The sequence below is a fragment of the Triticum aestivum genome, chromosome 7A (assembly GCF_018294505.1).
Source record: "Triticum aestivum cultivar Chinese Spring chromosome 7A, IWGSC CS RefSeq v2.1, whole genome shotgun sequence".
NCBI lineage: Eukaryota > Viridiplantae > Streptophyta > Magnoliopsida > Poales > Poaceae > Triticum > Triticum aestivum.
In genome coordinates, this window is record NC_057812.1 from 376,469,755 (window position 1) to 376,496,701 (window position 26,947).

Here is a 26,947-nt window from a genome sequence, read left to right on the forward strand (position 1 = left end):
GGGTTATCAATGCAATGGCAAGAATATACAATGATGTCGTCGAGGTTACCGTCCTTATGTACGATGACGACCTCGTGGCGATGATGAGTGGCGGTGTTCTCGATGTAGATACCAAGATGATGGAGACTCATCCCTAAGTAGCCGAAACACCTTAGGAAACGGAAAAACCGCGAACTCAAATCTCAAATGTCAAATGGTGGTAGCGGGAATGCGGTGGTGGTTACGGAAGCTCAATGGGATTGCGGAAATGCAATGATGGGTTTTGAGACGCAATGCGGAAGTGGAGGGTAAGGTGGTGGACTATACACGGTGTCGGAGTTGGAAACACGGCCCCTAAGTAGCCTAAACACCTTAGGAGACACAACTCTCAACACAAACAAAATTGGGTTAAGTTAGGGTGGCGGAAGTATATGGTGGGCAAGCCTATGCGGAAGTTATGGTGGTGGTTGATGAAGAAGCAACCGTCCCTAAGTAGCCTAAACACCTTAGGAGACTCAAATCACAACTCAAACAACCACTAATATAATGGGGAACAAAAATGGGTTAGGTTGTGGAAGGCTATGGTGGTTTTGCGGAGGATGTGGTGGAAGCCCTAGACAAAGATGCCAAAGTTCCAAAAAATTGATGGAGTCAAATGGTGTTGGAAGTATTTTTGTGGGAAGGGGGTGTCAATAGCTTCAAAACGAGCTAAAGAACGTCAAAAACGGACTCCACATGAATTAGTTATGGTCAAAACGGTGAAACACGGGAGGCTGAATTCCCAGGGACCGGACATCCGGGGTCGGGGGCCGGATATCCGGGGGCTGATGTCCAGAACCATGCGGATTTTGTGCTCCAGGAGCCGGATGTCTGTCTTGGGGCACGAATGTCCGGCCCGAAGATTCCAGATCGGGATTGGGACTTCGAAACTCGATTTGGGGCGAAAATTGATGATTTGGGGGGGCAAAATTGGAGAGATTTCGTGGATGATAAGTCAGGAAACTTGGGAGAAAGCTAGATCTACTAAAGACACAACGAATCATTAGGTCCCACATATGCTAGATCCTCGAAACACAAAAGGAGATACAAGATCCACGATCAACAAAGGACGATACAAAGGTAACCGGTTCTTCTCCGTGAGGAGGTCTTGAGGGGTCTTCCCATGAAGGGGTCTTGAATCCAAAGTGGATCTTCTCCGAAGAGGTAACGGTCCCTCGCAATGGAGTAGATCCGGATGGATGAGCGAAGCTCTAGGGGTCCTACGAAGCTCTATCTCCCATATGAGCTAACACAACGCTAACCCTGACTAGGAGGAGGTGGGGGAGTATATATAGTCGTAGTACAAGTTGGGGATGAAGTGAAGGGGTACATGGGCCAGTGGCCCGTTACATTGCGCGCAGGGGTGGCCGGATGTCCGGGCGTCGGGCCGGATGTCCGGGGCTTCGGGACGGGCCGGATGTCCGGGCTGGCCTGGGTTGCTTCCAGATGCATTCGGTGATGGAGGGGCCGGATGTCCGGGACTTAGGGAGGAGCCGGATGTCCGGGGCATGGTGTCGGATGTTGGGGTTGTCGGGGTCACTTCCGGAGCTCTTTGGATAGGAGGGGTCCAGATTTCCGGGGGTTGGGCCGGTTGTCCGGGCTGGGGCCGGATGTCCGGCCACTGTAGCAGCTGGCTCTTCTTCCTTCTATTCCTTCGCTTCCGCGGACGCTTGGCCTTGGTCCTTGGGCTCTCCATGGTCTCCTCAAGTGTACCTGAGTATGCACAAGGCCCGCGCTTGAAGTAGCATCCATGTCTTACATGCGGAAAGGGAAGATTCGGAAAGGAGCGAGTTCACCTTAGGTCCAATGGCGTATGCTCGAGTGCACATGGGGATGATCGTAGGATGCTCTGCATCAATCGCTGAGACACCTAACTTAGAACCCCTACCTCAAGATATGTCGGATTTAGCACTGACGGGACCACCGGGTGAACACTTTCAGCACTTGGTAGAATTTGATTCTCTCCTCAAAACTTGTAGGAAGGTGTAGAGGGTGTAATAAAGATTTTGTGTACGTGATGTTTTTAGGATACGGTATAGACACATGCGCTCATATATATACGCACGTACATTCACCCCTATAAATACACACGAACATCCTACCCCTATGAGCACCTCCGAAAGACTGAGCCGACATATTATCTAGAGATTGACGAAGTCTCCATAGACGTCTCATAGTCGACGAGAACATCACACTCTCGCGCATCGCCTAAAATACGAAAAAGAAATCCAGAATAATGCGAGCACACTGGTGGGCTGGAAATACCAATGTTCTCCTAACAATCCAACCACAGGTTGGATCACTTTTGTGCACGTGATTTGATTCCACACGTACCTTCCACCACAGACCCCCTGCAAACATTACGGATTTACTATGACCAAAAAAATAAAACATCAGAAATGCGGTTTTCGATCTTTTTCTTCCAAATGGGTATCTAATCGTTGTCTGTGCAGTTCAAGTTAATCTGTAAATTGCATTGTCATAACACCAAAACACTTACGAAGGTAAATGTCCTTTCAAAAGGGTCGTGGGAGAGCACCGCGGTAGGAAAATACCTCCTGCATGTTTGAACTCACTTGAAACGAACCAACCAGAAATAAAACCCAGAACATGCGGGACCAAAAGTACAATGCCGCAAACCCGCTTCGGCCTTGTTCGTTTAATCCCACCCCCGCCAGGATGGGAGGGGTTTTGGCCCGAACCCCGTGGTTTATACCCTCGCCGGGGCTGAATCCCCGCGTAGCTTACATGTGTGTTCGGTTCAACCCGACCGGGTTTATATCCCATCCGATCCCACCCCAAACCGCAGGGATTTCACCGGGCTTTGACCCACGTCGCCCGCCGCGTGGAAGAAAACCACGTCTCCCCTTTTGATTCACCTTTTCCGCTGGTGATTGAGGGGATTAACGGAACAGCAATGAAGGAAAGGGTTGAGAGGAAATTCTATGGATTAATCACGGCAGGGTTTGGGTGACAGGGTGGGGGTCACCCAATCCCTAGGTGGAACAAATCCACTAAAGGATTAAATCTTTTGCAACCCAACGAAGCCTTCAGGGGACGTCAGCTCTATAAGATTCCCGATTAATAACCGACATATAAGCCCATACAACTCCAACAGCACGTGTCACCGCCGTGGTCGTTATTGAACAAATGTCACACTTATCGCAGCTTAAGTTCACAGGCAAAAGCAAACTAGCATAACCCTGTAGTATAGGATTTATGCCTCGCAACTTAGTAAACCAGAATCTTCTGAACATCAAACCTCTACCTGTGATTTCCTGAAATAAGATGCTTGAAGCCTGTTACAGCAATGGAAGAGTTTTCATCACTGCCAGAATATACTACTACCTCTGTTTTTAAATACATAAGACATTTTGCCAGTTTAAATTGAACTGCCAAAACGTCTTACATTTAGGAAAACGCCTACACTCGTGCACAAAAGGGGGTCTGCGGATGTACTATCTTATCTGAGCAGAGGATGTACTATCTTATCTGAGCAACATAATTAGGATCTCCTGCAAAAGATATACCCAGGTAAATGTAATAAATAAAATCTAAAACTATTATTTCAGTTCTAACGAAATACGCCTACACTCGTGTCATGAAATCGATAAACTTCCTAAGAGAAGATGGAGCACATCAAATACAAACATCATTCCTAGATAGCCCGCTCAACTCTGCAAACTGATCGGTGCAGGTAATTTTCAACCTTAACAGATACAGCGGAAAAAAAAACATCTCCAACGCTATTCAGATGACCTCAGGGTTGCCACAAGCCATTGTTGGGCATATTACGTTGACCAGACACCTTATCCTTGCATGATGGGCAGATGAGGCCGTAATTACCAACCTGCTGTCCATCGACGGGGCCAAAATGGTGGAACTGGCTGTTGCACCATGTACATACTGCTGCGAGCATGCTCCCTCCACTAACCATCCTTGGTACCTTGAGATCCCATCCTGACTGGGCCGGAGGGCCACTTCCCGTCTGTGGTACATTCCCCAACACTAAAGTTGGCTCGGATGTCCTCCCAGAATTCTGCCTGGCCAAGCTCCCAAACTGAGAGGGTTCAGTGGAAGGTACAGGATTAGGTCTGACCACGCTCCCAAACTGAGAGGATCCAGCAGGAGGTCTAGAATTGGTTCCAGCCATGTGCCAATACTGAGAGGATTCAGCAGAATGTTTAGAATTAGGTCCGTCCATGTGCCTAAACTGAGAGGATTCGGCAGCAGGTATAGAAGGTCCAGCCATGCGCCCAAACTGAGATGATCCAGTTTGCAGATAATCAGAACTTGCCACACTCCCTAACTGAGAGGATCCAGAAGGAGAAGAATTAGGTCTGACCATGCTCCCAAACTGTGAGGATCTAGTGGGTAAATTATTATTTCTGGCCAAGCCCACAAGCTGAGGGGATCCAAATGCAGCCCATCCATAACCAGGAAATACGTGCTGCTTCTGGCCACCAAATCCAAGTTGCAACGCACACTGTTTTCATTATTACAAAAAAAAAAATCAATTATCACATGGGTATTCAGCATGAAAGATCATTGCCCCAACAAAGTCCAGCACAACAAAATTTGATAACACGGAAACAAGGCAACCGAGATAACCAAAAGGCATTTTCATATTAAGCAATAGTTGTGAGAACGAGAACAAAAAGAAACAGCAAAAATAGAACTATAAAAACATGCATGGGCTTTTTGTTTGCCCCGCCAAAAAACCAATATGGAGTGATATGTATGTAGTACTCCCTCCATCCTAAAGCAAGTGTCGTTGATTTAGTACATAGTTGTACTAAATCAGCGACACTTATTCTAGGACGGAGGGATTATATACTTTCTTAAATCTCGATAAAATATTGAATGAGTTAGGACACATGCATACTGTACTCTATGTTATAATAAGAATTTCATGAGTGCTCATTTCGTATTTAATAATCAAACCGTCAAACACTTTGAATCATACACTTGTGCTCGAGTATTAGTTTATTTACGTTTTATTTGTATTAGAAAGGCGTTGTATAAACAATAATAATAACTAAAAAATGCAAAGAGTGTTTCCTGATTCAACTACATGCCGTATGACATATCACCAATTAATATTTGTTAATATTAAAAATCAAGTTAGAATATCAAAGAGGCATTGTTTATTAATGTATTACCAGCATGAAAAAATAGTGGTATTTATGATTCTGCATAGAACAGCAATTGCTTCACGAAATTCCCCATTCCCAAAAGTAAAATTTTATAGACATTTGAATTGGCCGGTGTAGTTTTACACCCTACATAAACTTGTAAAAGTTGTGGATTTGATTCCTTTAGCACAGTACTTAATAATCTAACCATTCTCATGGATCAATATTGAATACTCCCTCCATCCCATATTAGTTGTCACTGAAATGGATGTATCTAGACATATTTCAGTGCTAGATACATCTGTTTGAGCGACAACTAATATAGGACAGAGGGAGGACCCTTTAATTAATGCCAAGCTCAAAACAAGCTCAGCTAGGTTTAATCCCGTAATATAAATCTGGTGTGCATATCTTATCTAATTTGTCGAGATGGACCTAATCAGACCTTACATTTGGTTGAGTTATGAAAGCCTGCAAAATCATGTAAATTTTACCTAATCCAGGGTTGTGCTGAAAGGTTAAGCAAAAAAAAAATCCTCACTCAACCATGCAAAACCGAACTCATACCAGGAGAGAAATAAGCCAACTTCAAATTCATTTGCTTTGCCTAGTATAATTATATTGCTTCTCTTGTTTTCAATGGAAGGGAACAAAGCAACTCATTTAAGTAGCGATCAAATCAATATAGATTCATTATTTTATGATTAATGCTCACCAAAAAAAATCAAACCACTTCTAGATCGTGCAAGAGTTATGAAAGCCTGCAAAATCATGTCAATTTTACCTGATCCTGGGTTGTGCTGCTCCTTGGAACATCACCAGCAGAATGAACCAAAGTGGACATGCCATCAAAATTGCTCTGCATAGGTATTAGATCGTTGATATTAGCTGCTGCAGCAAGCGGGGTGTAATTAGGAGCACTACCACTGTAATGATTCTGCATATCGTTACTTGGCTTTCCCAACACGGCATGCACAGAACCCATTGAATCATTATTATTCATGGGCCTATTTACAGAAGGACCCTCCACGTTGGCATCATTTCTATAAACAAAAGAACCATTCATGCAGTTGACATCAATTCCCTTGGTTAAGTTACTGGCTGTCAAAGTGCTTGAGTCCGGTAGTGCACAGCGGCTCAGAATGTTGGGTTTTGGGTGACTCAAGTTATTACTACACTGGGCAAGACTCCTTTCAGTGATACTACCAGTATACACATCATTATTATAGCCTTCAACAGCTTCATTACTTGCTCTGTTCTGTGTGGTATTCATTTGTTCCTTGGTATTGTATGCACGCTCTTTGTCACTGTTCTTTGCATGTGTTGAACGGGAAACAGAAGAATCCACATTAGTTGCAACATGAGAGATGGGGCATGTGTTCAAACTAGACTGGTACACCATGGTATTGTTCTTGTTGCCAAAAATGTTAGCTGCAGCATCATTACCATAACTACCACCGATGCATCTGGCAGCATTAGAGGATCCGTTAGATCCACCAAGGGAACCAGATACTTTATTATTTGAGCCAGAACAGGATGATGTAGTAGATGCACCACCATTATTATTAAAACTGCCAATGAAGCATTTTCCAGCAATGGATGATTGATTAGCCTCATTAACAGCAGTAGAAGTTTGATTGTTTGCACTAGCAATCGGGAAAGATATTGTGTCCAGGCATGAATTAAGGTTGACGTCTCTTGCTTTCACAGTATTATTGACCTCGCCACGCTTTGAAACAGGAAAGCCACGATCAACAATCTGGTCCTCGTAATGTTTAGCACTTGAGAAGCTAGAAGGTCTGAAGTCATGGCCACTTCCCGTGTGATCACTAAAATCATCAACTTCAGCAAAGCCGTTAAGCCTGCCATTTGGTTCATCATTGGATTCAGGAGCTACTTTTGGTTTTGGAACAGTTACATTGGCATAATCCATCATATCATTTCTGTATCTGCATGCACTTTGAGCATCTGTAACAGGAGGAACCTCTACCTGTCTACACCAAGCTTCACTACGCCTATTGAAACTACCGGAACAATTTGTGTTAAAAAGATCTATAACTTTTGAGTTATCACCCCCTTGTCCTTTTGAATAACTCTGATGCTGAGAACATGCTTCGCCTGCAGTCTTGCCCTTTTGTTCAGTTGGTTCAGTAAGCTCCTGAGGGGTAAATTGTAACTCTTCCAAGAAGTTGTTAACTGCCTGTCCTGATGAGATCTTATCAAAGAAAGCTTCAGGAGTAAGCCCCTCATGCCTTGCATGGGCTCCAACATGGCCAAAGTACCGTGATTGCTCCTGAAAGGTCTTGTGACATACAGGGCATTCAAATTTCCCATCTTTACCAACTTTTGGTTCACCAAATTTGCTACTCTTTCTGCGCCTCTTAGCTTTCTTTTCATGAAATAACAGCTGGTGCTGCACATAGGCACTTTGATTGTGCAAAGTTAAATTGCAATTCTGGCACTTATAAGTATTTGCTGGATTTGTATTTCCTTCTACCGTATCCTTTGAATTGCAGGAACGGCTGGAAAAGGTGACAGAAGTAACTGGCAATACATTTAGGTTATCCACACTTGAACCAATTTGATGTTGAAACCCTACAGCCTGTGAAACACATAAATTAAACAAGGAAAATTCAGGTACAAAATAAAATGGCATACACTATAAACTTACATCATCTTCACCATCGTCATCACTCAAGGCATGTTGTCTGGTGCTGTTATACTGAATAGGAACTGTTACGGCCGCCGGATACCCAAGAAGTGACATAAGATACACAGAAACTTCTTTACAAGTACGAAACTGATGTCCCCTTGGGCTGGAAAGTATGATTTGTAGGCTTAGCTACACTGGATAATAATATACAAGAAAGAATACATGGAAAGCAAAATTGTCCTGGTCAGGCGGTAATGGCAAAAGCATTAACAATGCATGGTAGATAAAGCAAAGCATATTGCTGAAATTCTCTTATCTCAACTAGACTTCCAGGCAACAAATATCAAAAATGTGAGAGCCAGCAGCGCAGCTATTGGACATTGATTCCTACCAACAAAAGGACAAATAGCCTTAAACAGAAAAGTAATTCTTGACAATTTCCAGAATTAAACAACTTAATGATGAGGAATAATTTTCATAGTATAAAGCAAAACCATCATTAAGAATAAAGAATGGTAGTATATATCCGAATACATATGGCACAGTATCTTGGTAATATTTAACTGATTGGAATGCTCAAGTTTCCGGTGCTACTTCAACCAGAAGCATAACAAATAGAAGGTAGTCTCTCTGTTGCAAAATGTAAGGCACCAATAAAATGAGGGCTATGTCAATATGACACAAAAATCATGTCAATGGATTCTTATTCAAAAGCATTTACCAATGATATCACTTTTTGTCACATAATTCGCATTGTGTTGTCAATTGCTGGTCAGATTTAAATCTCGGAATGCATGGACATCTTACATTTTGGAACAGAGGGGGTACCATATATAGAACTGTGTGTTAAAGCCCTTATAACACCATATATAGAACTATGTGAAAGAATATTACCCCTTTATGCTTTACCTAAGAATATAGTGATAAATTACTGCCATAACAAGCATCAACACAAACTAGTCAGATGGTACCGCTGCAACGTGCATAGTATGCTACTATGCATGCATCGAAGGGTGAAGGATATATCAAAGAAGTGTGCAAATCAAAAGAACATATTTAATAGGCTTAAACTGTTAGTGATTGTATTTTGAAAGCTGAAACAACATCAGTGAATGCTGCTCAATGCTCATAAACCATGACAAATCACCAGTGTTTTCTGCAAACAAGAAAACTGAGGATTATGATTTAACTAGAATCTCAGTGTGTTCCTTTGGGACCATTTATTTGCTAGGTGCTTGTGAACAACATTAAGTATTAGCATTTAAAACCCATTCCTAAAATGTACACACAAACCCAAACCATCGTACATCTATGCTATCATATATACACTGCAGGAATAATCCAGATTGTTACACAATATAAGTTATGATTGCATTCCCTCTGTCGATGCCACCACTACAGAGTTAGCATCATTTATAGGAAATTTGACAAGGCAAAGCAGCAAACCTCACGTAACGGATGCAATGCACCCAGGCATGGCGCCCCTTCCGCTTGAGCCCGAGCTGCAGCTTCCACCCGGTAGGGAGGTGATCCCCAAAGAAGGCTGCGTCCACAAACTTCCTCCGCCGCCTCTGACTCACCCACTGTCCTTCGAGGCAATTGATGAAGTCCATTAGCTCCGCCTCCGACATAAGCCCGGCTGTTTGCCTCCGTAACTCTACGCCGTATGGGTCGACGAGCCCAGCGAGCCTCACAAGATCAACGGAAACCCCCTTGGAGTTTGTAGTCTCCCGGTCGGGGTCGGGAGACGATAGGGCTAGGGTTTCGGGTGGAGGCGGGGTCGAGGGCGGGCAGGAGGGGTTTTCACGGGCGAAGAGACGGCGGAGATGGTAGGCGACGAGGTGGTTCTCGGGGTTGTTGCCTGCTGACGGCGTGATGGAGGAAGGGGAGGTGGGGAGGGAGGAGGAGGCGGCTGCCGCGAAGCGGAGTCGGGAGAAAGTCTGCTTACGGGACCCCGCGCTCTCGTTAAACACAGCACGGTCGATCTTGAGAGGCGGGAGCGGGTCGGCGTCGGGGCAGCTCCGCGGAGCGACTGCGTGGAGGGACGCGGCGGCGAGGGCGTCCAGGTCAGACTGCGCGAGCACGCGGAGGTCCACCACGGGGAGAACCTCTGAAGCCATTAGCACCGTCGCGACACGGCGGCGGCGCGCTCGGGCGGGAGGACGCGGCAGGCTGCCGGGGCGGCGGAGGTGCCCTGATCCGAGCGTGCCGTTCTTCGAGGAGACGGGCGGGGGATTAGGCAGTTGAGGGCTTCTTCGGCAACTCTCCCCGGCCGTCAACTCCCAGCTCCCCTCCACCAAATCTCCTAAATAAAAACACTCCCATGGAAAGGGGGCCTCCTGGCGACGGGGCTGTGGGCTTCATAACCGGGCCCACATTTTATTTTTTTTTGAAAACGGTGGTTTTGACTCTTGGATCTATTCACAACTAGACAATTCCACACGCGTTGCTGCGGAAATATATGGTAAAAAATAAACATTGAATATTATGTAACTTTGATGATCAAGGTACTCTTCAGGTCGCATGGAATAATGTTATGTGTTGGGGAAGGAGGGGAATTTACTTTTAACTCTCATGTATTCAGTTCTACATGAAAATGTCAACAACCTGAGTTCTCCATCAATCTAAGTTCGGAAGTACATTATCAAAGATTTCACTCTTCCATATCTATAATACCTAAATAATTCATCCCCACTATTTTATTTCTCTTGACATGCAGCCTATCCACATCATCAAGTAGGCCCCACATATGAAGTCACTTTTTTTTCTTTATATAATCTTCCTATAATAATTTCTACCACGCTGCATTGCACGTAATGTACCTGGAAGACAAAATGAGGGCATGTCCATCTTCTTTCATCCATTATGCCATAGTAGGCCTTTCGTCTCTCACCTGGGCCCTCTGCTTTGTGTCCATATAACACGAGTGTGTTGTTTCCTCTCGACTCCTCGAGTATCAACCCATCGATCCCTCTCTCCATCGAGAGAGAAAAAAACCAATCCCTTGCGTGAAGGGTGTGGCGGCTGGGAGGCGATCCCCGCTTTGGGTGTCTGCCTGTACGCTCGGATCCGATGACTCTTTGCCTCCAGCACGAACGTCGGTCCGCCCTGCTTCCCACTACTCTCAAGTTCCTGCACGACCGTCGGTCCCCCTCACCTTCGATGGCACTCGGGCTTCGGCATGACCACCGATCTCCCTCCCCTCCGGCGGCTCTCCGGGATTATCTCAAGCAGCGGTCCCGTTGTTGTGGGCTCCTCCGGCTATGGCTGTTGGTCCTCTTGCCTACGGCGGCTCGGACACGGTGCTGATTTGCCTTTCGTCCTCCCCTAAATATTGTTTTCATTCCAACAAATTAGCTCCAGCGCCACTGGGGAGGTTGGTTCCACCAGGATTACTGAGTTGGCTCCCTTTTCGATCGGGACGGTCGGGAAGGAACGATGTGGTGGTAACTACTGACTTAATTTTTAATCTGCAAACTTGCAGTTCCACATTCTATCTAATGTAGATGGAGGTGCAGAAGATGGTGTTCATTTTTGCTCAATTGGTGTTGATGTAGTATGTCCCAACCCTCAATGGTTGTTGCTGTTGTGTATGAAGATACGGGCTCACCTCTCAAGCACCCACACTGCCTTTACTGAATCACAATTGATGTAAGCATGCACACTATGCACTGGCCTTGCTTGAAATCTCTGGCGTCAATCTGTGTGCAGGGCAGGTGCCTTTTCTCTACATGTGAGTTTTCTTTACTCCATTTATTATTCCATATGTATGCATCCCACGTAATTAATCTTGCAAACAAGGCAGGGCCTACAATCAACAACACTGAGTTCTGCCGACCTCCATGCTTTGTGTTTATATAATTTAGCAACTGAATTGTGATTCTGTTGTACAAAAATTTATCCGAATGTCATTTATTCAAACCTGCTTGAGTGCATATTAAGTACTGTACTGAAGAAACATCTCCAGTCTCTAATACTAATTCCTGATCGCACGAATTTTACTCCCCTATAGGCTTCTTTCCCTATAATATTTTCTTGAGTTAGCTATTGCTACTTGCTACATTTCAGATTTCAAATATGCTTGACATAATAACTGCAAGTAGTCATTCTCACATCATGTACACTCTTTGCCCTCCAAGTAAGTTTCTGCAGTTGAATACTAATGGTTGGTATAGAGGGGATGAATACAACATTCACAATAAAGTAATAGGCACGTGATACCTCTACACCACTACTAAAGGTTGTTCACTGGTGAAATTGAGAATACTATGAAACAACCCAAAGCATATGCTTACCCGGCTGTAACAGATGATTGCATTAGAAATGGAATGACGGATCTCCACACATTTTACAGAAGAGGGCACAAACCACAAGCACACTGCATAGTTCTCTCACGAGTTATTATTTTTACAGTTGAACACTGAGTTATTCATGCAAACATAATAAACTTTATGTAGTTACAATATTCACCTTTTTATTGGGGAACTATCACATTTTGATTTTAACTACTATTACTCAATACATAAACATTGGTGATGCATATTGCTACTACAAAACCCCACAACAACGCGCGGGGTATCATCTAGTTTTCAAAATGCACCTCGCCGGAATAGCAATTTCCATGGGAAATAGTTTATTTATCTATTTTTAACAATATCTCCCATAATTCGATGCCTCTTCTCCATGAAGGCTAGAGGATGTCTCAACATTTCAAGGAAATAAAAGTTCCACAAAAGGAACAATTATATTCCTCAACGTGAGCATGACATAAGGCACAGATGAAATCTAGGAGAAATATATTTTTACAATGGAGGGGATTTCGGGTGTTAACTTTTCCTTGAAGGAGGTGCCAAAAATAACTTGCAACTGAGCCCTTGCAGACAGAAGATTTCCAAAGTGAAATGGGGGAGGGGCCTGAGAGGTGCTATGAGTTGTGTGAAAAAAACATGTATTTCATTCCACTTGTTTGACCAAGAGAGCTTACAACTTTTAGTATGCCCACCAAAGACCTACCAGAATAGTAAGGGATATGTTAGGGGACAAAGTTCCTGATTAAGAATAAGAAAGCCCATAATTATATCATTTAGTAGTAGAGACTATTATTCCATACAAAATGATGGATCACATGACGTCATGATACATGAGACAAGAAGACGGAAGCTTAGCAAAGGAGGGCAAGAACTCAACCCACTCTTGTTTTTTTACATTTATTCTCGGCCAAAACATGAGTGTTATGACGCCAAATCCTCTCATTACTATCTTTGATATTTCAAATGAAAGTTGTGTTAGGGATATGACTACTGGTATGACCCGCCCAGGAGGGGTCGGGTCATACCACTGGCGACTTAAAGATAAAGATGGCGGGTCGTGAAGCAAGCCTATTGACAGCCCAAGACCCAGAGGCGACTTGAGTCCCAAGAGGATGAACCGCCATATGTGTAACTTGTATTGTAAGGCAAGCTTAGTTAGTCACCGAGCCATACATGTTGTGTATGAGCCGACCGGGACTCTGTAAGCCGTGGGGCATCAAACTAAGTATATAAAGGGGTGACCCAGCGGCGGGTTAACTCAAGAAAACAACAAGTCGAGAACTAGGTCAAGCATATCCGCTCCCTGGTAATCGAACCCCAAGCAATACAACCCCAAACTGGAGTAAGCCTTTACCCCATTGCGAGGGGCCGAACCAGTATAAACTCTCTATGTCCTTTGTCCCGATTAACCCCTTTAAGCTAACCTAGTTGCGATGGCTCCACACCTAAGCCATTTTGCTAGGGCATTTGCCGTGTTAAGTCCACGTCAGTTGGCGCCCACAGTGGGGCTGGCACACGGTGGTTTTGATTTCTTGAAGGGTAACTTCGCAGCGATCAAGGGATACACTATGGGCTAGATGACCAAGAGTCGTCGCGGCAAGCTCTACATCGACGACGCTGGTTGGGGCCCCGAGGCCGGCTCAATTGAGTACGGGTATCGGTTCCCCTTTGGCGGAATCCACGTCTTCATCGGCAAGATCGGCGAATCGGGCCCTGAGCCAGACACCCGCACCGACATCATTGAGACGGCTCCATGTGCACGACCCGCCAAGGTTCAAGCCGTCGTGAAGCACGCTTTTGTTGGTTTCATCCACGGGGCGGATCTCGAGGAAGGATCTGTATCCAAAGGAGAGACGGACATCCACTCTGATGACGAGTCTTCAACCGGCACTACTGCAGGATGCTGCTAACGCGACACTATGATCAGAGACCCTTTGACGAAACTGTGTGTGATGCCATAATCGCAAACGGTGGTGTAAAAACCGTCAAAAAGGTGCAAAACGTTTACGATGGAGGATGCATCAAACACGGTTCAGATTTTCGTTGCGTGTGTGATGCAGGGCATACCGTTCGGCTCAATTAACTGTTTGCGATGAGGAGGAACAAAAGAAACGGGCAGTCAGATGAAGGTGTGTGCGATGTACAACATATGGTTCACTCAGATGAACTGTTTGTGATTAGGCAACACAAAATAAACGGTCAGCCAGATCAAAGGTGTGTGCGATATATGGCATGCGGTTCACTCGGATGAACTGTTTGCATTGAGACATGAGAGCAGAAATGATTCAAATGAACAAGATGTGTGTGATACGAGGCAAACAGGTGTGTAATTGGAAACGTGTGTGAAGACTGATAACAACATAGACGATTACTGCTAACAAGTCGTGTGTGTTGTGAGCAAACGATTGCTGGTATAAAATTGTGAGTGATTGATGAAAACATCACTGACGGGTTACATTGTTTAGTCCGTGTGCGATGTGATTTTCTTTGTCCGCACAACATCTATGCTCTGTCTACAGAGCATCAACATATATACTTAAAAAAGACAGCATTGCATAACCAAATTAAGCATACAATTACACAAGTGACTACACACATAACATTTCCACACACCAAAGCAAGCAATTACATGCATACTAAAGTAGGAGAAACGAGGATCCAATCATCTACTTATTGTTGCGACGACGCTTGCCATTGCTCTTCTTCCGGCTAGATCCCTGGCCGTTTTGGGGAAGGAGGCACTTCCTCATGTCAACGATCCGCCTGTACATGTCGTAGCTCATGTACGCCTCCTTGGCCGCATACACGACGTGAGCTTTGTCGAGTTTCTCCATCCAGGCTGAGTGTCGGGCACGCTTGTCCTTGTTGCACGAATCCTTCATGTCTCTGTAGTAGGGGTCGATGATGGCCTCGGCGAGGTGAACCAGTGAGTCCTTCTCATGCTCCTTGTTGCCCCATATCTTGTATTGGCCCTGGATGTCGACAAGATTCTGGCAGGCGATGCCCGAATTCTCGAGCACCTTTACATCGTTGGTGATGTCCACCGTAGCGAACATGTAGTGGGGGCTGTTGACAAACCTGGAGAAACGCTTGCAAGGCCTTGTGGCCAGGCAGTAGTGGTAGATGAGTACGTGGTGGCACACACACACATCTGGGCGACGGCGACCTTGGGACGAGACCCGGCACGAGCGCGGGTGTACTCGAGGTCGAACCGACCACCTTGTACTTCTTCGCGGCAAGCAACAACTCCATGATGTGGATGGAGTGCTCCACCCAGACCGGGTCATTGGTGTACACCACCGAGAGGTCCATGAACCTTCTGTGGGTGTCCACCATGGAATGCATGATGAACTACTGCTCGTCATCGGCAACTGCTCGGAGCGCCATTGGAGCCGTGCAGGATACCCTCTAAGAATTTCTCGTGGTGGGTGTGCTTCTTGCAATGGTGGGGCGCGATCGAAAGGTTGAAGAGACACAAGGGTTAAATGGCCACTGTAATAAATGGGGCCGGCCGGCCTGTAATCGTCATGTCTTGTCACGCCGTTCATGGCAGAGGATTCCAGTGCAAGCTTGATAACACCGCCCCACACGCGTGGGCTCGAAGAGGCGCCAAATGAATCATCGGTGAGCCTGTTCCCATGCTATCGCATTGTTTACCGCACAAGCTTCCCGCCCGGCTTGTTTATCCACGCGTCGGCTAGAAGAGGGACAAATCATGGGCGTTTATTGGCAAAAAGCTTTGTAAAAACGAAGTGTGTGGAATGACTTCGATCATAAGTTTACCCATGGGTGATGAGGTCAAAGTTGCACAGAAGGGTGACGATGGACACTTGAGTGCAATAAGTAATTCTGCGCTCTACAGTGCACACGGTGGAAGAAACCAACTGTGTGCAATAATGTTGAAGATCACAGTCGAGTTAGCTATACAGATCGTGCGCTGTGAGATCGACAAGGTAAACTAATTAGAGAATGGTTAATACAATCTAAGACCATTGCATATTAAGGTCAAAATAGTGTTAGCAATATACAAGTCTCATACGATGCCATTTCAACGATTGTGCCACAAAAGCTCGAAATGCTACAAAGTTCAAATTCTAGAGTTATATGGCTCAAATTCAAAGATTACAAGGTTCAAACTGATATTAGAAATGAAATTCAGCTCATCAGCTGCAACGCTCGCGCTGATCCGCTGAACATGGATATCAGAGAGGTTCAAACTAATATCACCACTTCTAAGTCTGGTTTTGAAACCTCACAATTTTTGCAAAGGGGTTAGCCACTGAGAAGTCATGTATGGGATTGACACGATAACTTCCTATTACTCTGTCATCTGAAGTTCCAAAATGAAATTCAGCATTTTTGGAGCCTACTCCATTCTGCCGCAGGCGCCGGTGCTGATCAACAAACCAATCATTTTCGCGAAATATATGCAGGGCAAACCTCATTTCCTTCAGCACCCTTGCTCTGAGAACAAAGAACCTGGCGAATATAATCTCCGGTAAGGTCCCTCGGTAGGAGTTCAAAGTAATTTATGAGAGATGCAGATCTAGACATTCGACGTGATTGTTATATTGTATCACATTATCCACCACTAGGCCTAATCTTATCTGCAAAACAAGAAAAGTTGTTAGTGCCTACATGCAGTTTTGAACATTACTATAGGCCTATTTGGTTTGCAGGATTTGTAAAATGCACTAACATGCCATCTTCGATCTGACATGATTAACATGGGCATTTGATTACATTCTAGAAAAATCTAGCCTTCTTCACAAGAGGTTGGAGTGGATGAGAAGTTCCCTACGAAAACTTGAACTCCCTTATGGTTAACATTTAACAGGAAAGGAACATCACCTCGATATATAGCTTCTCCAAGCACGGAAAGCATCTCAGGAATCTGACAGCTTGCTCCAGGTTGGGGCCGATAGATTCTAGTGCCAAGACCTTCACTGTGCGCAGTTTCGGGGTCAAGCTTGTCGGAATCATTTTCTGAATGACAGACGAACAAACATCTTCAAAATTAGAAATAATGTTAATTTGTAGAAGGAGAGGTAGAAGGCGGCTGTTGTACCTGAACAGGTGTGTATCCAATAACAAGTTTGGAGTATCTGTGAGATGAGTAGCCCACCACTGTCAATTTCAGCGCAGAAATGACATTGATTCTTGTTGGACCTTCTTGATCAACTACAAGTAATCTCTCAAGTGCAGGTGTGTCCTCAATGACCATACCGTGGTACACATCTTGTGATGTCTTCCTGCCGCACCAGCAACACACATAAATAGTCCGGAGAGTCATGGAGGTGATGTGGAAGGTACTCAACCCATTGATCGCCTGAAGACGAAGGTACTCGAGTACAGTACAGCCATGGAGCAAGCGCTCCATGTCATTGTTTGAGAGGCAGACGACGACGAGCTCAAGGTGCTTCAGTCGTGGTAGAATAAGAGCGGGTGCGACATTAAGTGGGGAGGGAAATGGTAGTTCTTGAACTTTCGACGCGCCGCGTGGGCGCGAGGCAGAGTGCAGACGTTGGAGCGACCGCATATGCCCATCATCAAAAGTGAGTTCCTCAAGCTGATCTAGGGCGGGGGATCGAAACCAGTCATCAAGCTTGGCTCGGTCCTTGCCGTTGGAACGGAACTTGCCCATTCTAAGGCCTTTGGTTGGGCCAAGGTGACTGCCAAGGATCTTGGAGAACGCATCCAAGCTTTTGCGATAGCCATGGCAGAGCTCGTGGGTGTCGATGAGGTCGAGAGGGCTGGAGTTCCATAGGGGGCACCACCGCCGGGAAAGGACGGTTGTATGCGCCCTATATTTGATTGGGAGGAGGGAGATGATGACTCTCAACATATCATCGGGGAGGCTGCTGATGAAGTCTAGGCATCCTAGAGTCGCTTGTGGTTCTAGCTCGCCCCGCCTCCGCTTGTTGGCAACTCGGTTCTCGACCTCCGGAGTCTCCTTGTCAGCGACGCTTTCTGATAGAAATGGGAGTACATGGAATATTTAGTTAAAACAGGGCAATAGAAAAGTGTATTGGTAACTAGAAGTTATTAGGTAGGAATATAGTAAGAAAAGGGAATAACAATTGGTTGCTTAAATACTACACAATTCATTTGACATTGCTGGGTAAGTCAACATGCAGATAGTTGAAAAGAAAACTTACTTCGAACAATGTCTGGACGGATGATTTTGTCGGGGAAGTTAGCATATATCTCATGACTAGGCCCTTTTATGTGCAGTGCAATTTTAGTGCCAGCTTTCAATATATAAAACTTTGCAATTTCTTTCCAAAAGTCAATGCCAAAATAGGAGTTACCATGTTCATCAAGTCTTACAGTAGCAATGATTATAAATCCATGGTTTGTGTGCAGTATTGTAGGATCGAAAGTATGTCTAGAGGGGGGGGGGGTGATTAGACTACTTGACCAAATAAAAATCTAGCCTTTTCCCAATTTTAATTCTTGGCAGATTTTAGTAACTTAGCATAGGTCAAGCAATCAACCTACACATGCAATTCTAAGAGTATAGCAGCGGAAAGTAAAACAATTGCATATGAAGGTAAAGGGAGGAGTTTGGAGGGAGCAAACACAATGTAGACACGGAGATTTTCGGTGTGGTTCCGATAGGTGGTGCTATCGTACATCCACGTTGATGGAGACTACAACACACAAAGGGTAACGGTTGCGCGAGTCCACGGAGGGCTCCGCCCACGAAGGGTCCACAAAGAAGCAACCTTGTCTATCCCACCATGGTCGTCGCCCACGAAGGACTTGCCTCACCAGGGTAGATCTTCACGAAGTAGGCGATCTCCTTGCCCTTACAAACTCCTTGGTTCAACTCCACAACCTTGACAGAGGCTCCCAAGTGACACCTAACCAATCTAGGAGACACCACTCTCCAAGAGGTAACAAATGGTGTGTTGATGATGAACTCCTTCATCTTGTGCTTTAAATGGTAGTATCCCCAACACTCGACTCTCTCTCATAGGATAGGATTTGGTGGAAAGATGATTTGAGTGGAAAGCAACTTGGGGAAGGCTAGAGATCAAGATTTATGTGGTTGGAATGGAATATCTTGACCTCAACACAAGTGTAGGTGGTTCTCTCTCAGAAAATGTATGTTGGAAGTGTAGGCATGTTTTGATGGCTCTCTCCACGAATGAAGAGTGGGGGGAGGGGTATATATAGCCTCCACACAAAATCTAACCGTTACACACAATTTACCAAACTCGGTGGGAACGAATCGTGAAACTCGGTCAGACCAATTTAGTTCATAATGTGACCGTTAGGATTTTTGGTGGGACCGACATGTCAACTCGGTGAGACCAATTTCGTTAGGGTTAGGGCATAACGTAATCTCGGCGAGACCGATTACACAAACTCGGTGGGACCGATTTTGGTAATAGACAAACAGAGAGTTGGTCACACAAACTCGGTGGGACCGATTCACTCATCTCGGTTGTACCGAAATGTTACGAAAGGGAAACAGAGAGTTTGTATTGCAATCTCGGTGGCACCGATCGCTCATCTCGGTTTGATCGAAACGTTACGAAGGGAAACAGAGAGATTACAATCCCATCTCGGTGAGACCGAGATCCCTATCGGTAAAACCGAAAAGACTAGGGTTTCTGGTAGTGGCTATGTCAACTGAACTCGGTGGCTCCGGATAGACAGTTTCAGTGGGGCCGAGTTTGACTTTTGGTTTGGGACATATGTGGATGTGAGAAAGTAGTTGAGGGTTTTTGGAGCATATCACTAAGCACTTTGAGCAAGAAACTCATTAAGCAACACCTCACCCCCTCTTGATAATATTGGCTTTTCCTATGGACTCAATGTGATCTTGGATCACTTAAAATGAAAAAAATGTAGAGTCCTGAGCTTTGAGCTTGAGCCAATCGTTTGTCCTTAGCATTTTGACGGGTCCACATTTCTCATCCATGCCATGCCAATCATTGAGCTTTCCTGAAATGTTTATCTTGAAGTAGCATTAGCTCAATGAGCTATATGTTGTTAGGAATTACCAAAACCACCCAGGGATAGTTGCACTTTCAATCTCCCCCTTTTTGGTAATTGATGACAACATATAGATCAAAGCTTCAACAAAAGATAATAAGATTGAAAAACACCCTCGCTTTGAGAAGTATGTGATAAGCAAGAGCTCCCCCTAAATTTGTGCATTATTTAAAATTTACTTTTGAATGCAAATGCACAATTGATTAGGATCATGGGTTACTCTTCCATGTCACATACATCTTGGTTGAGTGCTCAAAATGATAGAAGTTAAAAACATGCACTCATCACCAAGCAAGTGAATGATCATATAGGGATATAAGAGATAATATCATCCAACAAGCATTAAGGGTAGCATATGATCAAACACATGATCAAACAAGTATCTCACAAGGACATAAAGTATCTCACACAAGTATGCAATAAAGTAGTTCAACCAAAATAGCAAGAGAGATAAAAAGCAACACACTCTCTCTCGAAGCCTATGATCTATACATTTTTCTCCCCCTTTGGCAACAAGTTACCAAAAGGTTTGAAAATGCATAGTGCTATACGTCTCTCAGGCTTCTTCGGGAGGTGGTGTAGAGAGAACTCCAAGGACGAAGGCTTCCGATGAAGTAGTTGGAGCTGATGGAGTGGGTGCTGGAGGTGGCACTGGAGCTGTAACTGCTGGTGCTGACACTGAAGCTCTAGTATCTGAGACTGGCACTGCAGCAGACCTTGGACCTCGTGGCACACGCTTGAAAGCATCAGTGGTTGCTTTTCCTCCCCTCTCCTCTGCTTCCTCCTGAAGCTGCTCAACTGCAGTCTGAATCTCAGTCACTTTGACGTCAAGATCATAGAATTTCTGCTCAACGATCCTCTCCAAGCTCTCTTAGTTTTGAGTCAGGGTGGCCAAGCCCTTCTAATCCTCAAGGTAGATTGGATCAAATATCCAAGCTAATCTTGCTTGGTCTTCAAGAATACTTGAGATGCCTCTTCAACAGTTGGCATCTTTGTAGCTTTCTCTGCCCTTGCCTTCTCTCTCTTCTCATGTGCTTGAGCTGATGATGGTTCATTTTCATTCATGACAACAGTGTTGTCTTCAAATTCAGGGTAGATGGGCAGGTGCTCCTTATCCAATAGATATTTGCCTGTGCCCATCTTGGAGTTGATGAGCTCCTGAATTTGTGGGGCATGCCCACAACTTCTGTTCTGATTAGCTGTTGTCCTTTTGACTGTCTCCACAATCAGACTCATGACTTTGAACTTTTGAGGCACATCAAACAAATGGAGCAAATTTATAGCACGTCATCTGATCATCTTGTGATCACCTGACTTGGGTAGCAATGTGTGCCTTAGGATCCAGTTGATGGTAGGCAGACTAGACAACAAGAAGTGGACAGATCCAAACTTATGAGTATCCAATGCATCATCTGGGATCTCTTTGTACATGTTGGCCATAAAGTTATGGTCTTTATTCTTTTCAGCATAAACATCCAAGTCATCCTCACTTTCTTCTAGGGCATTTATCAACTGAGCCCATTCTTCAATAGTAGATTGGTACCTTGTACCTTCAGACATCCAAATGATCTTCCCATCTGGGTAGAAGTGGGCAGTGGAGTAAAACTGCATGATCAGCTCATCATTCCACTTGGTGAGCTTCTGGGCAACAAATGTATCAACTCCACATGCTTTGAAGCTGTCATATACACATGGATAGTGATCTTCATTCTCCTTGATGTACTCCCAGTCAACCCATCACATGTCACACACTATGGGCTTCTTGTCAAGCATAATTGTCTCATAAAAGTCTTGCTATTCCTTAGTGTGAAACCTGTAATCCACAACAGTTCTCCTCCTGACAGCATATGGATCAGACTGTCTCCATAATCTCAGTCCTGAATCCTTCCTGATTTTCATGCTTTCTGCAACAGGATGTGCATCATTGTGGTGAGGGATCTTGGGCTTGAGCTTCCTTAGCACTTGGGCTTCATCATCTTCTTCATCAACAGTCTCAGGCACTGGGGCCTTGTTCTTTTCTGCAGCTGAAATGTTTCTAGTGCTTCTCTTTGGAGCAGACTTCTGAGCTGGAGCTTTGGGAGCAGACTTAGGCTTTGATGGAGCAGCCCCTGATCTGATTTCATCTCCCATAAGCTTCTGAGCTTTGGGTGCTGGTGCAACATCATCTTCTTCTTCATCATCATCTCTCGTCATGGATGATCTGCCAAGCACTCTGGCAGTGGTCTTCTTGACCCTTTCCTTCCTCTTCTTCCCTTCTTCAACTGCCTCTTCAGTTGGCTTGGAGGTTTCAGCAGTGGATGCTCTGGCCTTAGACATAGGAACTCTCTTTGCTGGTGCCTTCTTATGCATCCTTGGCTTAACTGTAGCAATTGTGCCATACTCCTTTTTCAGTACTTTTTTCCTTGAAGTCGCCTCATCCTCAATGGCCACATAATCCTCATCCTCAGATTCTGAGGTTTTCTTCTTCCTGGATCTGGTTGCTGCCTTAGGTAAGTTGCTTGGAGTGCTCCTGCTTCCATCATCAGAAGAGCTGGAGGGACTAGTGCCCTCACTCATCTGAACCTGTTCTTCAGATTTGTTCTGGCTGTCACTTTGATCAGACATCTTGCAGGAAAACTGTCAGCAGACCCTGCGAATAGGTTGTAGATGAGGTAGAGTAGATGAGCATCACAAAGTATAGAGGTTTTGCAAAATAATTGAGTCAAAAAACTTAGTTTTAGTTCTCTACAGAAGTGATCTCGGAGCTACCGAATTGAGAAACTCGGTGATACCGAAGCAACACTTGGAACCTAAACTAGTGAACTCGGTAGGGCTGAGTCACCATTCGGTGGCACCGAGATTGCTAGGTTTCACAGAATTTTGAACTTGGTCACACCGATTTGCATGTTTTGGTCAGACCAAAAAGCGCATGTGCAATGGCCAAGGCCGAATCAGTGAGACCGATTTCTATAGTTTGGTTGGTCCGAGATGAGTTCTGCGGAGAGCTAACCCTAAAATTTTTGAATCAATCTAGACCTAAGGAAGTTTTAGCTGGATGGATCAATCTCAATCGTGGCAAGAAACATGGCAGTGTCCTTGTGCTAGGAATCAGAGTGAAAAAGATAGCACAAGGGGTCAATCACTTACCCTAGAGCGGCGAGTGTTCGCTACGGCAGCAACGGCGGAGCAGATTGCCGTTGATGGCAGTGGAGACCAGCGGCGGGAGGTCACTGGCGGCGATAGGACGATCCGGAGACCCGAAGAGGCAGAGCAGGTTACGCGCGGGTGAAGGGTTTCGGAAATTTTTCCAAAATTTGACCCGTCAGTATATATAACCTGACCCTGCCGGTGTGACCGAGTGGAACAACTTGGTGGCATCGAGATGCAGAACTACAAGCGGATACTGCAACTCGGTGTGACCGAAATGGATGACTCGGTCATACCGAAATGCACAAAGAGGTTTTGGAAGTTTAAGTCTATGACAAATCGGGTACTCCGAGTGCTCCTCACACAGAGTGGTTCGAATCTGACTTGATCAAACTTTGTGATGTAGCATGAATAGAGTTTGAGACGAGGAAAACACAGATAGCTAGAGGGAGTTCTTAGGCATCCTTGTCCATCCATTTGGCAAAAGAGAAAAAAGCCAAACAATCAAAGCAACAAATGGATGTCCTTGAATGAGTAAAATATGCATCCAACATGCTCACACAATAAAATGGCAAATGAAATATGTGACAAAGCATGCACAATCACTCTAGCATCTATCAAGCAATTTGGCGATGACTAGGTCATCTATATATGAGTATATTAACTTAGGAGTCAAATGAGAACATTTGATCATAGGTCATACTCATCATTTAAGCACAAGTGGGTTGCCACTTTTACATAAAGCATTGTTGCGTTCACACCATTAGAGTTGCTTTAGCTCAATTGATTGGAGTAAAGCCCCCCCTAGATGTGATATCCCCCCTAATAGGGATGAACTAACCTTGGGTTTTGTCGATGATGAATTCATGTAGGTGTTGAAGATGTAGATGCTTAATGTTGATGTAGATCTTTTGGAGCAATCCTTTGGAGTGAGTTGCACTTTCAATACCTACACGGGTTAGTCCCACGAGGAACAAACAAGGATATCCATAGACATAGAGTGATGTTCACATAGGATGATGTCCATGAAAGCATTAGGTTACCTTGTCCCTTGTCTTACCAACAAGAGGGTTTGTGACTCCTTGAACTAGTGCAAGATATGGAAGTTGTTTGTACTTGTCCTTGCCAAAATGATATGAGTGAAGTATGTTGGCGGAGTCACCCTCAAGAACTCTCTAGTTCTTCTTCTTCAGGATCCACACCATCTTGATGGGAATCCTTGGAGTTGTAGTCATACTTGATGAAGTAGAACTTGATGTAGTCTTGGGAACTCACTTGACCAAGGCCTTAGGTGCTTGTTTAAATGCATCAATCTCCTCTTGAAGCATGTCCTTGCCTTTTAGCTTGTGGTGGAAGATCATCTTGAGCTTGTGTTCCTTGGAAAGAAGTAGGATCATACTTATCTTGTTGAGGAACAAACTTCGTCTTGGGGTATTGATCTTCTTCCCACTTAACTCCATTGGCATTGAACTTTCATTCAAAACCTACACCTTGATTCTTTTGGTGTCATCCTTGCTTGGGTACAATTTCCTCGAATTGCTTACTCCTGGCAAGGCTCTTGTAAACACCTTTCTCTATAATTCCCTTCAGTAAGCTGTTTTCTTGCTCAAGTGTAACTTGGCTAAGAGAATCATTAGTGGAATCAAGAGAACTACTAGAAGCAACAATATTGGATTTAGCATGATTGTTGTTACTACTAGAAGAAGAATCTTTCTTACTCTTGTTGCTAATTTTAACTTGTGGCATGTAAGTAGACAAGAGTAAACGCTTGGCAATGTAAGAAGAACTTTTCTTGCGAGATCATCATTGATTTCTTTTAAGAACTCATGCTCTTGCTCAAGGTTGAGTTTTTCAAAGCGTAGCTTCTCATGAGTCTTTAAAAGTTCTCGATGATCTTCCAAGGTAGTTTCATGAGCTAACTTAAGAGTGTTTAGTTCTTTAGTTAGATGCTCAATCTTCTTCTTATCATCGTCATTCGTTTTATCTTGATTATTATGATTAATAGCAAGTTCATCATAGTTTTCATAACTAGAGTTGTCAACAAGTAAATCATCATCTCCTAGCAAATCATCTTCATCACTATTGAAATCAACATACTCGGGGAGTGTTACCTTTGGACCTTTAGCCATGAAGCATCTTCCAATTCCTTCATTTGGTGAATCAAATATGTCGTAGGAGTCGGTTGACACAAGTGCTAGATCAGCAACACCTTCATCTTGAGTATATTCGGAGTCGGAGTGATAGCTTCTTTCTGAGTGATTGTTGGAGTCGGAGCCGGATACCCATTCACCAACATGAGCTTGATGTCTTCTTTTTGTGTAGGTCTTTGATGATTTGTCCTTCCTCTCTGAATCCTTGCTTCTCTGAGAGGGTCTTCGTTCATAACGATCATCTCTACTCCTTCTCTCTCTTGGCAGTGATTCTTCTCTCCAACTTCTTCTTTTGGGAGAATCTTCTCTTCTTTTGTAAGGAGCCGTACACTCATTTGAATAGTGTCCGGGTCTTCCACAATTGTAGCAGTTATGCTCACGACTAGAAGATCTTTTGTCATTGTAGGACCTTGACTTGGAACTTCTTTCCTTGCTTCTACTCTTGTAGAACTTGTTGAAGTTCTTCACCATTAGGCTCAATTCTTCATTGAAGGTTTGCTTCTCATTTGATGATGTGGGAGCATCACATGAGGCTTTGTAGGCACCACTTGACTTGTTGCGGAGCTCTTCCTTATCCTTGAGTGACATCTCATGAGCAACAATTCTTCCAATGACTTCCGTTGGCTTGAGATCTCTGTAGTTGGGCATCATTTGGATCAATGTGCACACGGTATCATATTTTCCATCCAAGGCTCTTAGGATCATCTTGATGATGAATCTATCAGTCATCTCTTCACTTCCTAAGCCGGCAATCTCATTTGTAATGAGAGCAAGCCTAGTGTACATTTCAGCGACACCTTCACCATCCTTCATTTTGAACTTGTCAAGTTGACTTTGAAGCACATCCAATTTGGATTCCTTGACGGAGTCGGTACCTTTGTGCATATCAATCAGAGTATCCCAAATTTCCTTTGCATTCTCAAGATGGCTGATTTTGTTAAATTCTTCGTGGCACAATCCGTTGAAGAGAATATCACAAGCTTGAGCATTGTATTGCAGCATCTTCAACTCTTCCGCGGTAGCTTCACGGTTCGGTTCTCTCCCATCAAAGAATTCATCTTGCAAGCCAATACACACAATAGCCCAAACGACGGGGTTATGTCCAAGAATATGCATTTTCATCTTATGCTTCCAACTAGCAAAATTAGTACCATCAAAGTAAGGACCTCTACGGTGGTAATTTCCCTCGCTAGACGCCATACTCTCCTAGGTTGTGAAACCAAGGCTATGACCACCAAAAGCTATGGAAATCAAAGCAAATGGAGACCAAAGCTCTGATACCACTTGTAGGATCGAAAGTATGTCTAGAGGGGGGGTGGTGATTAGACTACTTGACCAAATAAAAATCTAGCCTTTTCCCAATTTTAATTCTTGGCGGATTTTAGCAACTTAGCACAGGTCAAGCAATCAACCTACACATGCAATTCTAAGAGTATAGCAGCGGAAAGTAAAACAATTGCATATCAAGGTAAAGGGAGGAGTTTCGAGGGAGCAAATGCAATGTAGACACAGAGATTTTTGGCGTGGTTCCTATAGGTGGTGCTATCA

General features: G+C 44.4%; 1 protein-coding gene across 1 annotated transcript; it reads right to left on the reverse strand.

Moving 5' to 3' along the window:
* Window positions 1-3,559: 3,559 nt before the first annotated feature.
* LOC123155027 (uncharacterized) lies at window positions 3,560-10,115 on the reverse strand. Its single transcript, XM_044573605.1, has 4 exons — window positions 9,253-10,115; window positions 7,825-7,969; window positions 5,938-7,755; window positions 3,560-4,504 (listed from the first exon to the last, which is right to left on the reverse strand). Exons 1-4 carry the CDS (start codon window positions 9,924-9,926, stop codon window positions 3,779-3,781), a joined length of 3,363 nt encoding a protein of 1,120 aa, XP_044429540.1. The 5' UTR covers window positions 9,927-10,115; the 3' UTR covers window positions 3,560-3,778.
* Window positions 10,116-26,947: the final 16,832 nt, after the last annotated feature.

Excerpts from the sequence above, each read along its gene's own strand:
- LOC123155027 (XM_044573605.1), bottom strand. The coding sequence starts at position 9,926 with ATGGCTTCAGAGGTTCTCCCCGTGGTGGACCTCCGCGTGCTCGCGCAG. Across the intron at positions 7,970-9,252 it reads CATTGCATCCGTTACGTGAG|CCCAAGGGGACATCAGTTTC; the intron begins GTTTGCTGCTTT and ends CATACTTTCCAG. Across the intron at positions 4,505-5,937 it reads GCAGCACAACCCAGGATCAG|TGTGCGTTGCAACTTGGATT; the intron begins GTAAAATTGACA and ends TAATGAAAACAG.